Source organism: Solea solea, chromosome 3 (genome assembly GCF_958295425.1).
Source record: "Solea solea chromosome 3, fSolSol10.1, whole genome shotgun sequence".
NCBI lineage: Eukaryota > Metazoa > Chordata > Actinopteri > Pleuronectiformes > Soleidae > Solea > Solea solea.
The window spans coordinates 7,577,996-7,591,943 of NC_081136.1; the positions used below are offsets into that span (position 1 = coordinate 7,577,996).

At 41.4% G+C, this 13,948-nt stretch overlaps 2 protein-coding genes across 12 annotated transcripts in view; one reads left to right on the forward strand and one right to left on the reverse strand.

Annotated features, from left to right (window-relative positions):
* The window catches only part of sorcs2 (sortilin-related VPS10 domain containing receptor 2), a 292,242-nt gene that overhangs the window by 143,999 nt on the left and 134,295 nt on the right, over window positions 1-13,948 (reverse strand). For all 11 annotated transcript variants that reach the window (XM_058625361.1, XM_058625360.1, XM_058625362.1 and 8 more), the window contains exon 3: window positions 2,141-2,240. In XM_058625361.1, coding sequence (XP_058481344.1) covers window positions 2,141-2,200 — 60 coding nt within the window. In that variant the 5' untranslated portion in view covers window positions 2,201-2,240. The remainder of the gene's footprint in view (window positions 1-2,140; window positions 2,241-13,948) is intronic.
* Window positions 9,323-11,251, forward strand: LOC131456751 (coxsackievirus and adenovirus receptor homolog). Its single transcript, XM_058625364.1, has 2 exons — window positions 9,323-9,531; window positions 9,807-11,251. The coding sequence occupies exons 1-2, from the start codon at window positions 9,445-9,447 to the stop codon at window positions 10,722-10,724; spliced, it is 1,005 nt and encodes a 334-aa protein (XP_058481347.1). The 5' UTR covers window positions 9,323-9,444; the 3' UTR covers window positions 10,725-11,251.

A 13,948-nucleotide genomic window follows, 5' to 3' on the forward strand; every position in this document is an offset into this window, starting at 1 on the left:
TTCTGTTATTTTTTAAAAAATAAAATCACCAGACGCTGCAAAGATCACCGATCTGGATGAGGAATACCAACAAAATACATGTACAATGTGCCTCTCAATGTGACATTCTGTACTAATGTGTGTTAATGCAACTGTGCTGTCTTTGTAGTTCTGAGCTGTCAAGGGACTGCAGATTAACTAAACTATAATCTGGTAGAGTGCATAAAAGGCATAACATACATGTCATAACTGTGCAATGAATAATATATGTACAGCCAAGCGGAAAAATGAAAACCTTCGAAAAGAAGGAGAGCCTTTCATCTTTCACATGAATATTTGCTGCTGTGATAAAAGCCCCATAATCTGTAAGGGATAATAGCATATTTTAGATTATATGTGATGGTTTTTCTCTTGACTTTTGTATAAAATTAATAAAAAATTGGTGCAGTCTATGTGTCACGGTCAGTCCATCTATTCTGTGTCTCTGTCAAACCCATTTTGTTACCAATCCTGTCGTCGCTGGAGTTAGCATTCAGGCACAACCTGATGTTTGGTCCACCTTTCGCCCCCCCCCCGTCCTCATGAGGAGGATAAAGCGGTAGAAGAGGGATGGATGGATGGACACCATAAAGCAGAGAAATAGAGCTTTGCACCCATATACTTGTCATTATGTTAGCGCTCAGGACTTCCGCACAACATGGAACCGTCCAATCACAGGCAAGATTCACCAGATGTCAGCTTCTCAGTACCGTATTCCTAAACGGTTGAATAACTGCCAAATATCGAAAGTGAAACCTATCTTGGAAAAAGGGCGCGATCATTGAACATTTTTTTGACAAATTTTGGAATGATTTGCTGTTACACATCATTGGGGGCCAGGCCTCGTCACTTCCTTTAGGTCTGTCCCAAAAACATACCTTTTCTCCCTGGCATTGCATTTGTGCTGCGTAGGTCCTGTGCTTTTACCTCTTACTTGGAATTTTTGTTGTGTTTAATCAACTATATTATATTTTCTTGACAACTAAATTGGATTGGATTGTAGATTGCACTTGCGTGCACTTTGGAGCATGTGGCTCCTGTGGTGCCATTGCAGGAAGTCATGTGTGTGTTCTTCGTGAAGCACATGGGAACGTGTGGAGATGCGTTGGGGGGGGCATGCACAAATTTCACACAGGGGACTGGAGTTAGCATTCTGGCACAACCTAATGCTTGATGTTAATCGGAACCACAACCACCCCATAATCTTGGGCGGATTAGGGGGGCAATCGACCAATTTTCCACATGTGGTTCAGTTTACCTCTAATGAGGATTCCAATACAGCCTGTGAAACTGTTAAATAACGTCTTCTGTGGCTCCACAGAAACTTTCACAAGTCTGAACAAGAAGAGGAAAAAGTGGCCAAACACTGGGCGCGATGTGACAAAACTAACAGGGTGCATAGAGTTTGAAAAATGTTGGTGTTTACCAGGCAGAGGGATTCTAATAAAACATCATCAGCCAGCTGCATCATGGGAACAATTGGATACAGGGATGACTCATACAAGAGCTTAAATAACAATATACTTTGGCATGTCTAGTTTAAATTTCAACCACAGAAAAATCTTTCTTTTGGAAAGTCTCTAATTTTTCTGTCCCATTAAAGTCACCCCATGTTGTTTTCTTGTAAACAGAGCAAAGTTGTTTACATCTTTTTTTATAACCAGCGCAATTGGAGCCGACATTCCTCTCTCTGCCTTTCGTTGCCGGCACATTGCCTGCATTTTATTAACCATACAGTAACTGCCCTACGGGATATCAGTGACGCACCAGGCCATCGTAGAATCAACAGACCAATCAGTGTTTGCATAATCTGGTTGCAGTAGCTTTGAAAAGGTCCAGTGTGTAATATGTAGGAGGGTTAATGGCAGAAATGAATGTATGGTTGCTTTAAAACAAAAAACAATTTCATATTTGCAGCCTTCTATACAGCGTTGAGCCATTTCACACATTTTTTACAACAGCCTGAACGGACAAATCTTCCAGATTGTGCATGACAAAATGGAAGCTGATGACAAACACAGCAGTGAGGGTTGGAAAATCGGCAGTCTCAACACTCAAGGTGACTAATTTTCTACTAAGTTTCTGAAGCAGCATAGTTGTTTTAATGATCAATGCGTCCTACCTTTTTCTTGTTGGTTGGGCAGATGTAGAAACTGGTCACCACAATGGTTGTGCCTGGCATCAGGTTGAGTTTAGTGTAGGTGGTTCCGTAGTCTGAAGACCTGAATGGCAGACAGGAAAAAAAAAAGGCAGACAGTTAGTCTGGAAATTTTTTTAAATGAGAAGATAGTTCCTGCTCATTTCCCTTTTGCAATGGTCTCCCGAATCGCCCAATATCAGTGTGGAAGTGCATTATGGTAATGGCTTAGAGAATAGGACCTGTTCACAGTTCATTAGATTTTACAACTATTGTGGATTCTATTTCACCAAAGCTCAAATTGAAGTGACAGCAGCTACACGAGGAACCTTCACGCTGACAGAAACAGATTAAATCTGCAAAAACGCTGAGGAAGGGCAACCTGCTTCTTTTCCTAACCTGCCCAGAAGGCCTTATATCAGCTCTGTGTTCACTATATTACCACTTTGTGGTCTGAGTTTGGTGACAAATCAAAAATGGCTGGACAACCTGTCATTGCCACAACGATGCAAAAACAGCCTCAGGCCAGCAATGAAGTACTGGCCAGTGCTGAAATCTGTCAACTTTAGGAGCAGGTACCAAGTGCTGTGTTTGTCTGAGATTGATAACTCGCTGCTGGACTGTTTCAGCAGCCCGTCACAATCTCTGTCTCACTCAGGAGGAAGAGTGAGGGTGACAGGTTTCCACAGGTTTCCAAGAGCGTAAATGAATCACCATTTTTGAGCTGGTCACCAGCATAGACCAGCATTTTGTTGTGTTTTGGTGCTGGTCCAGCATTATGCTGGTCTATGCTGGTCTTTGCTGGTCTATGCTGGTCCATATTGATCCAGCAGCATCATTATGCTGGTCTACGCTGGTTCATGCAGGTCTATGTTGGTCTATGTTGGTCTTTGCTGGTCTATGCTGGTCCATATTGATCTATGCTTGTCTATGCTGGTCCATGCAGGTCTATGCTGGTCTATGCTGGTCTATGCTGGTCCATATTGATCTATGCTGGTCTATGCTGGACCAGCAGCATCATTATGCTGGGCCATGCAGGTCTATGTTGGTCTATGCTGGTGTATGCTGGTCTATATTGATCTATGCTGGTCTATGCTAGACCACCAGCATCATTATGCTGGTCTTTGCTGGTCCAAAGTAAATTGAACAAGCTCAGAAGAGGTTGTATTTTGAAGTTTCCACTGTGCAGTTTTCTTTCTTAGAGTTAATTTTAAAATCAATCTCAAAGCTCACAAGAAACTAAATGCAGCAGCATTTAGTCAGACGGTTGAGGGTTCAACAGGAGGGATCCAAGAAGCAGAGGTGTTGATGAAATAGAATGACAGGACAGCACGTCAGATTGGTTAAGGACGAGAGGATTTACTCCTTCGCACAGTGGGGGCATCAACCACAATGAGACACAGACACAGCTAAAGCCCCTGCCAGGCCATTCAACACACCAAGAGTGCTCGATTAAAGCTGGAAAAATTGGAGTGGCATAGCAGGGGTTAGCTACTTCTCTGCGCTGCGATGACAAGTGTTTTCATCTTTCAGCTTGCTGGTTTAGATGCATCGTTTCACCGCGGATCACTTGGAGGACACGGGCTGATGTAGAGCTGATGCTTTTGTTACCTACTGGAGCTCAGCGCCGGTCTTAAAACCACAGAGGACTGGGACCTGGTCCAAGGATGGTAATAAACATGACATATTTCTGCCTATCTCTGTCAACCAATGATTACCTTCATGACCGATTAATCTTTTGATTAATGATTGACCATAATATGTAAAAAAAAAATAATAATTGAAAGAAGAAAAATGTTAATCCGTGTTTTCCCAAGCCTCAAGACAAGATTAATGTCATAGAGGAGCAAAAAAAAAGTACACCATATTCATATTTAAGAAGCTGCAATCAGACAAACAGACAAATACTCATCAGTTAATAAATGAATTGTTGCAGTATGTAAACGCTGTATGTTAAAGGGTCAAAGTGGCTATCATGGCATAGCATAACTGCATGCAATAAATGTATTACTTACTGCAAATGTTTGAAGTTGCATTTGTTTCCTGTTTTAATTGTTTTATTGACGATGATCAAAATCAGCATGCATTTGGACCTTCATTGCAAAGTGTGCTCTGGTTTTAGCTTCGCTTTGGTCACCGCCAACCATCCAGCACGGATAATATGAGGCACTTAAGCATTCAGACACTAAATGCTGCCGTTAACTTTGTCAAATGTTGGACATTCTGGGAGTTTATCAGCTGTTGATGATGTAAAGTGAGTTATATTTTTCACGTAACTATTAGTGCAGCTTTAACGGTGTCAGAAGTGAAACCAGTGGCTTCCCAGGATGGAACAAAACAGTCACAAACACTCTCCTATGGAGGCTGAAATGACTTTACCCCTCAGATATAGACAAACGGTTGAATATTCTTTTAACTAATAAAAGTATAATAGATACATACGGATAAATCATCACATGATTTCACTTTCATACAAAGCACGGTAGGCGCATGTGTACTTTCACTGCTGTATTGCTGGATTATGTGGTAGAAACCAATGATAATCTCCGCTTGACACAGATGTCGGCAAAGCCTTCCTGCCATTTACATGTTCACAGTCGTTCATTAGCTGTAGTCTAATCACTGGCCATGGTTGGAGTGGGCCTTTTGCCCAGAAAGACGTTTCAACACCTGGATGCAGAGTATTCACCCTTCATGTCTCGTCTGTACTCGATACCTTCACGACCCTGCTAACTCCCCATGACTAAAAAAAAAATACAAAACGTGTTAGTTTTTGTAAAAATATTAAAACCCTAGTGACTCTTTTAGGCTGTGGTGGTAAATCATGTGGAAAAAACTAAGTGAAAGATGTTGGGGAATCACCGAGAGAAGTTGGGTAGTTGAGTAATGGAAGGATGTAATGCCACTAATAAGGCTAATTTGAGGTTTGGATGGAGGTTACGGCAGAGAGTCGGCAGCCCGAGCACCTTCTATGGCAAGAATAATGATGTGGAGTTAAATGGAGAGCCCGTTTTTGCAATGCAGACTTTTGGATTAATAGACTGCTAAGGAGTTATTGTAGATTAATGAGAAATAATTAGTGGTTAAATGGCAGGAGTTGGATGAAAAGGTGAATCAAAAGTATTCTATTAAACTCAACGTAGCCCTCAATCAGGTAATATAGTGTTTGGCTGTAGAAGGAAATGTTATACTGCTTCTGTGTGGAAGTGGAATGGAGCTAAAGTGAAAACCTATAATATCTTCTACATACATACCCTCAGTATCGAATAAATGAGTGATTCTGATACCAACAACTGAAACTGAGAGCATAAATCATGAACGATAAGGTTAAAAAATAGGAGAGGAACAACGAGACAATGGAACGGGAGGGTGGAGAATGTGGACACGGAGGCGTCTGTGAGAGCAGATGTGACAGAGGCGAGAACTGCGCGGGTGAAATTGCATTTTCCGTGATGTGCTTGAGAACACAAAGAAATGTGGAGGCACTTTAGGGCAGCGACAGGTGCTGATACAGATTTAATGTCCTAATATGTCAGGGTAGCTCCCAGTGTCTGACGCCTGAAAGGAAGACAAAGCTCGAGAGGTCGGGGGAACATGTGATGAGGTATACAGAAATACAGAGAAGTGGAGGGATGGGATTTGAGTAAAAATGTTATAAATCGTTAAATTGGACTAAATCAATAGCATGTATGTATTATAGGTTTGTTGTTGATGATGCTTGAGTTAGGAAAACTCAAGATACTATGTGTAGATGGGCTGACTGAGTATTTATATGCGTAAATTGAGTGGTACGTTTATTGTACATTAGAAACAATGGATAATAATGGATAAACAATGGATCATCATACAGGCTCAAATGCAACCGACAGCAAACGCGAGGTGAATGTGTCTCGACATGTCCATTTCAGCTGGAAGTCAAACACTTGACAGACAGCGTCAGTCTGAATCAGGGCAAGTCAGGTAGACGGCGAGACGGTTGTGCCTGCCCGCGGAGACTCGCACAAATGCCCCCGGGGGCCCGACTAGAAATTGGAAGGCCAATAAGATGGAGGATCGAGCTTCAACCGCCTGTGGTGAATATGTCAGAGCTCTCGATTATCCGCGCCTGTGTTAGCGCCGCCACAGAAAAATGATTTATTATACATGACACTGACAATCCTGATGAGAGTGACACTCAGCGGGGTTATTAGCTGCGCACCACACAAAAAAAAAATCTGTGTTGAGTGGGTGAACCTCGGGTCACAGTAATCTAAGCTTTTCACATTTTTCTTTTTTGAAAGAGTAGGGGAATTATCACAAGACGGGAGTGTTTGATTTATGACCGTACAGGTAATTGCCGTGACTAGTGTTAAAAATGACTGCGGAGAGTGGGCCACCGTCGCCGTTAAAGCTTATTCACAGTTGTTAAAAGCAAAACATCGTAAATACCACCTGCTCCACAACTGTAAACCAGAGGAAAACACTTTAATGACAGAGATCGGAGATGAGGTATGATGCTAAGAAAAGAAAGGCATGTGCATCCATCTGCCTCCCACATGGACAGGTCATCAATGTTGACCTCTGTCTGGCTCGCATCTTTTCTTTTAAAAAAATGACCATTCTGCTTGACTGCATCTGTTTTGCACAGACCTTGGTCTGAACCACCCGTTTATTTTTTTCCTTCTCCTTGCAGCTGAGCGTTGGTTACAGTTGACAAAGCTCAGAGAGTCTCAGGTGGGCCCTGGACAAAGGCTTTATGGCCATCTGCTGTGGGCTGATTGTGTCGAAGCCCAACTTTATTGACAACGTAATGAACTGTAAAATGATACAACATGGCTTCCAGAGAGACTGACCACACGCTGCCAAGAGAGAAGCTGCAGGAAAGTTGAGCGAAAACAAGTGCTCTTGCTAGACACTGTCCTTTTAAAGACTTCTGTGGCCCTTTGATGACAGCCACAATGTCAGACGACTGATTATTAACACAAAGCCTGAAAGTGTGAATGCGCCTCAGCTGTGAAAGCCTCTAAAAAAAAGAAAAAGGCAGCTTGGCAGAATGAGGTGTGAATAAAGTGTCGATGGGGAAAAGGCAAAAGGACAAATGGTCAACTTCTCTCGCCCTCCGGGTGACAGTAGCAGAGGTGTCTGCCACGTCTCAGGGAAGACGTCACAATTCACAGTGTCTACAGAAAGGTGTTGAGGTTGAGACGCTAATGGCACAACTATAGACCAAAGAGAGAGTGGACGCTAGGCATTCAATCTTCACCCCAAGTCCAACCAGTTGACAAGATGTGAGGTCAGATGAGATTCGTTATCCCCATGGTGTTTTATTTATTAAAATCCAGACACAGAAAGAACTTTCCTTTTCCCACAGCATTGTTTAATGTTTAATTTACTGTTTGTGGCGCTGTAACACAAGCACAGAAATACACCTAAAACTGAGATAAAGATGTGGAAGTTGACTAGGGATGGGAATTGGATCGGATATCGGACGGATAAAATATGATACAATCCAAAAATCGTATTTGTTGCATGCTCCACTATGCATAGGCCTTAAAAGTGTAAATAAATGCTCTAAAATGACTGTATCAGACCAATGTTGGTATCAGTAGTGGTATTGTCCCATCCCTACTGTTTACAAACTCCAAACGAAAGAAGACGATGATGCATATGAATGTCCTCCAGGACCCGTTTGTCAAAAACAGCATGTTAAGGACATCCAAACCACCGAATAGAAAAGCCAATATGATACCAAACGTTTGGGGATGATCCTAAAGATGGTCTTTAAAAGAGCTGCAGTTATAGTCCAACTTTCTCGTGGATGACTGAACTACTTGATATGAACATCCAGACACCCCACCAAGGAGACAATTTCTTTAATTAGTGTTTACGAGACCTCAAAATGATGTCCTCAAAAGTCTCTTTTGTCCACGAGCCCAGAATATTCAGTTGACCGTCATATAGGGAACACATTCGAGGCTAAATCAAAGAACTTGTTTCATTTTCTTTTCAATATAACTTAAAAACAGTTGTCAAAAACTTTGGGGCGATAGTTTTAGCGCTCCATCACTGATCGATTAATCATTAAGTGTTGCAGCCCTCGGCTTCACTAAATCATTCTTTTAATGTGAACATCAGAGACTCCCCACTGCTCATCAGCATTCCCCGTCCTCTCTCTCTTTCTCTCACACACATCTGTCACTTCCGGACAATTGCAGGGCACACTGTGGATCGTGAGCCCCGTCTGTCCCTTTACCACTCCATCAACATGCCATTTGCGACGCCAAAGGACCTTGTAGGAATCGGCAGATAATTCACTGTACGGTCTTTTTAAAAGTAGCTCTGATCAGAGGTGTCAGTCATGCACACTTACACCCACTTCTTCAACACCTACAAAAACAAAAATAGAAATCCTGTACACACACATATATATATATATATATATATAAAACACAAGTACCAGGAGAAATAACCACAGTCCCTGGATCTCAGCAACAAAACAATATGGCTCTCCCAGTGAGCATAATTAGCAGAAGCGGAAACTGGAATCCTTGAAGAGAACTCAATCCTGCTGCACACAACTAAGACCCGTCAGTGTGAACAAAGAGGACCTGCATATATTAATAATCAATTCCAAGTCATTTAGCTTGCATTGGAAATAAAGCAATACTTGGCCTTTGTTCTGAATAACCACCACATTTAACGAGGCACGGGAAAGCCGGGTGGTGGCACTGATGACTACAACTGCACAAAAATCACTATGTAATAATAAAAAAAAAAAAAATAGGAAGGTACTTGTTAAGAAGTGGCATTATAAGGATAAGCCACAGCTGTTATGATAAGTATCTTTCTATTACGTTGATCACTGTTTCCCAAAACTCAAAAGGATAACGTTCCTATTCTCAGTACAAAGTTCCACATTTTCAAATGTATTAGTCAACAGACTACATATATTCCGTTAACTGTCACAGAAGAGCCAAAGAAGCCGATCATTACTTTGTTTGACTACTTGTTTGACTCATCACATTGAATCAGTCAGTGTGTTTTTAAGACAAAATTTACTTGTTTTAAAATGTGTTTACTATTTTACACTCTCTCATGGAACGCGTTGTTACTTTCTGTCACGAACATGAAAGGAAGTCGCGTTCCGCTCCGATAAAAACTTTGAACTGTCTTTGATAGCTTTGAATTGCCTTGGGATAACAAGAGGAGGATACTGAGGAGATGAAGAGTTGGAAAGAGGTACCTGGAACTGCGATAAAGAACATCGATGTGTGGATTGAGAACTTTGAATTGCAGTGAGGAGCTAGTGGATGGCAGCATTGCACTTCTCAGTGTGCAGCCCGCCTGGAAATTTTGAGAAGACGACGTCGTGTCACTCAACTTCCCTAAGAGCTAGGGTGAGATTCATCTTTCCACAGATGGATGTGGTGTTGATTTTGGTCAATTGCTTGAGTTACAAAGTCATTTTCCTCAAAAGTGCAAAATAGATTTATGGTGTCCTGGGGTAGCAAACTCTACATGCTCGTGTCTTCTAATAATAGTTCAAGTAGGCTGTATACCAAGTGAATGTAGATGGTAATCCGCAAACTGTCTTTGAACTTTAAACTTTCTCCACATTAAAGTCAAGATTCTTAACTGTTAATGTGTTAACTGACCAATGCTTTACTTGTAGATGCCGATCCCCAGAACCTATTGCTTCAGGAAGCGTCATCAAAGACCCCTCATCACCGGGCAGAGGCTATGCTATTTCTGGATTATTGTTGCTGTGTTGCTTTTAACCTCACAGCCTTCCTACGGAGTACGGATTCTCTCAAACTCATCTACAACCAAATATGCAGCTGTGGGAGACAGTGTGACCCTCAGCTGTCACTTCGGGCTTGCTCCTGAGGGCTTGGGACACCTCGACATTGAATGGAGTATCAAGCCTTTGAATATCAGCGAAGAGGAAACCACTGTAGCCATGTGCGTTGATAATCGCACATATGAAGATTATTATCCATTCAAGGACAGAGCCAAGTTTGTGTCTCCTGATCCCGCGAGCGGCGACGCTTCGATTGTCATCAAAGAGCTGAGACCTACAGACTCGGCCGTCTACCAATGCAAGGTTCGAAAACTCAACAGATTGAGCAGCATTCGCATTAACCTGACGGTAAAGGCGAGGCCAGCTAAACCCAAATGCTACGTGAAGTCTAAATCGTTGGAGCCTTGTGAGGTGGTACTTGGGTGTACGACAACAGAAGCCAGCACCCCCATACTGTACAGCTGGGTCAAAGAAAACACAGAGAATCTCCTTCCAGTTGGTGCCTTCGCGGATTCACACAACGGTGACCTGCTCTTAAACCAAGACATCCAGGGAACGTTCGTCTGTACAGTTCATGGCTCTGTCGGGGTGGAGACGTGTGCAATTGAGCTGGAGTCATGTAACACTGAAGCAAACACAGTGACATTACTCGCTGTGCTCGCCATGTTCCTAACCTTTCCCACCGTAGCCATCGTCGTAGCCTGCTGCTATAAAAGAAATGATACGCATTTTGGAAACGAGATCCTGGAAGACTGCTCTCCTCCCAACAAACGGCTGCTGATGGAGTGACTAGAATGTGCCGCAATACAATAGAAGTCAGTATATGTAAAAGTAGAAGTCAGTAAATGGAAATATGGAAGTCATCACATTTAAAAAGCCAAAATGATGTAATTGTGAATGTTGAAAAAAGTTGAATGTTCTTTTTGTCAATTACTATAAAGCAGGAAAGCAAGATCCTTGAGGATAGTGTGTTCGTGAAAACGAGAGATGAAACACTTGCTGTGTCGATGAGGAAGCAGGTTAAAAGTTAAATAATTACTGCACATACACTGACACTGTCAAATTGTGCATTTATGTCTTGTTATGTTGTCCATATGACATTTAGGGGCAGGTGAATTTAGTTAACTGAAGCAGATAGTGTGTAAAAAGATAATATTTGTACATGTATATGAGTACTTTAGACGTGGGCAAAGATGAGAAAACAGGTACAAAGTTAACAGAATCATGAAGCTCATACTGACGTTATCAAACTGCACTGCTCTTGTTATTTTCCATTCAATATTGTTTAATAAAATGACATTTGGTTGTTCAGAGGAGACTTGTGTTTCTGTTTTTTTTGGGAAATAGTGATGAAAATAATATGCAACCGCTTAGTGTCACTGGAGATATATTTTTATTCCCATGAAAGACATGGTCACTGTTATTGTTTTATTAAAGGTTCTGTGTTTTACTTCTCAAATCTTTGAGTCATGCACAAATCTTTTTTTTTTTATATTACATATAATGGTGAGTTATCAAGCCATAAAGTAGTTCCATATTCTGACTGGCGACCTGTCCAGGGTGTACTCCACCTTTCACCCTGTGCCACCCAGGATTGCCTACAGTGACATATATATATACACACATATATACACGTGTATATGTATATATATATACTGTAAATCTTTCCAAATTTCAATAACTAATTCCAATACTTAAAAAATCTGTTCAAAGGCGATTGATGACATAATGACATCATCTGGTGTCAATGAACTTAAAAGCTTCCAGCAGCAGAAACATTATGGATGCAGACTGCCGTGAAACACCCGAGTAGTAGAAAAAGAAGGAAAGCGCAAGAATAAAAGGAAAAAGACATTCGTACAGCTTGCTGTAAATGATCATTCTTAGAAGATAACCACTTTGCGAAGCACTTCAACCCAGCTCAGACACAGACTTTACATAAAGTGAGTTCAACACTATTTGTACCATTAAAAAGAAATGGAAGACTCTACATACATGCACCTGAATACATGGGCTACAAGACAGCCCAGAGGTTTAAGAAAGGACCACTACATGCAAGGACAGGCACAACGTCAAGAAAATAGGAATCACAACAGGAAGCCGCCCAAATACCTCGAGGAACTACACTGGAGAATCCGACTTTGCCAAGAGTTGAGGGAGACAAGGCGACAACTGGCCAAAGAGAAGTCCTTAAAAGAAATTTACAAGAAAAAGGAAAAAGAAACGCGACAGGAGCTCGAGAGGCTGCAGAAGTACAGCAGCACGGAAACTCTTCATGCCACAAAGACTGCCGATATTCTGGTGAGCAAAACCACCAAGAGGAAGAATTCAGACCTTTATAAAAATTGCAAAATCAGCGTGGACAACTTGAAGTCTGAGCTCCAACAAGAAAAGGAGAAAAACATAGATCTCCAAAAACAACTGGACACACTGTTTCTGCCAATATACGCTAAATACCCAGAGGTCATGCTGCATGCCAGTGACCTCCAGGATGACATAGGCGAGGTAGATGTGGCTGATGCAGACATACTGGCCAGAAACTTGCAACTGGTCCAGAACTTGAGGTCCAGTAAGGAGATCCAATATCAAAAGATGGAGGAGGAGCTGAAGTCTAAGAGGGAGAGAAACAAATGTTTCCAAGAAGATATGGAGGGGCTGAGAGCTTCATACCAAAGGATCCTCACAATCAGTGAGCCTGCAGACAGACTTGAGTCTGAGCCAGAGGAACAAGCCATGTCTGATGCAGAACTTAATCCAACACTTGAGAATGAAGCAGGAAGCTCTCCATTAGTCTGATCCCCCCCAAGACCATAATACCAGTGTTTCCCCAACATGTTATTTAAGGACCCACAAACTATTGAAACTATTCTGGCCCAGTTCACAATGAAAATGTTTCATATTAATCTGACTGTTACCGCAAAAATAACACCTAAATATGAATATTATTTTTGAATAGATAACCCAATCATAAAATAATTTTATGCATGACATTAAATACATCTAAATGAAAGGCCCCTAAATAGAATACAACCAAATACTAATATATAGAAATGTAAAATAATTATACCGTGTGTACAGTATATACTATATATATTTTATATAACATGTGAAAAAGTACAAAAAGGCTATAATACCATTGTAAAAGTTAGGCCAGAATCATACTTTCTGTGTCTGTGAGTCTGCAGAGGTACGTTAAGGTAAATGTTGTCAACCTCTCGCAGCAGTGTGTGCATGTATGCTATACAAACGTACGCAAGCATCCGTTCTCTTTGTGATATATGGCCAAGTACTCAACTGACTCCACATGTGGCACTTTCCACTCCAGTTATTTCTCTTCTGGCCAGAAAAGAGACTACAAAGAAGGAGGCAATCACGGACACTTGGCGAGGTCCAAGTGTCCGTGATTGCCTGAAGAAGACTTTAATTTGTATTATGAACAGAACTGCAGCCACTTACACGTAGGCCTCAGTGAGAGGCTAAAAATGACAAGCGACATCAAACAGCCACAGGGTCACAGATATTTGTCACCTGTACAGATGTTAGCTGACAACCTGCTTACAACACTGTTCATTTTCTATTTTCTTTGGGGTTAATCTTGGTAAACTCTCACTCCTGTGTTACAATAAGGTTTAGCTTCACATAGACACACAGTCTACCTGAAATGAAACAATTAAGTGCCAAAATAATAATCATTCAAACATCAAAGCCCAATCCATTTCTAGGTCAACTGGGGTTAACAGGCGACTACTTGATGATTTTTCTTCATAGTTTAAATCGACTTTATTCAATCGCTTCTAAACAAACAAACCAGGCATATTTCAGTCAATTTAAATAGTAAATAAACAAATGACCATAATAACAGTACAAACTGGAACATTTCATCGGTGTCCTCAGTTGTCTGACTTTTATGTCAGTGTTCAGCAACATAATATGTCTTTCATATCATGACACCAAAGCCACAGAGAATGATCCGTCTCCACAGAACTGACCAAAAAGGACGCTCGGCAGCCTCA

What these genes read in the sequence shown, in the direction of transcription:
- LOC131456751 (XM_058625364.1), top strand. Translation starts at nt 9,445, where the DNA reads ATGGCAGCATTGCACTTCTCAGTGTGCAGCCCGCCTGGAAATTTTGAG. An exon ending in CAACTTCCCTAAGAGCTAGG is followed by an intron (nt 9,532 to 9,806) that starts GTGAGATTCATC and finishes CTTTACTTGTAG; the next exon opens with ATGCCGATCCCCAGAACCTA.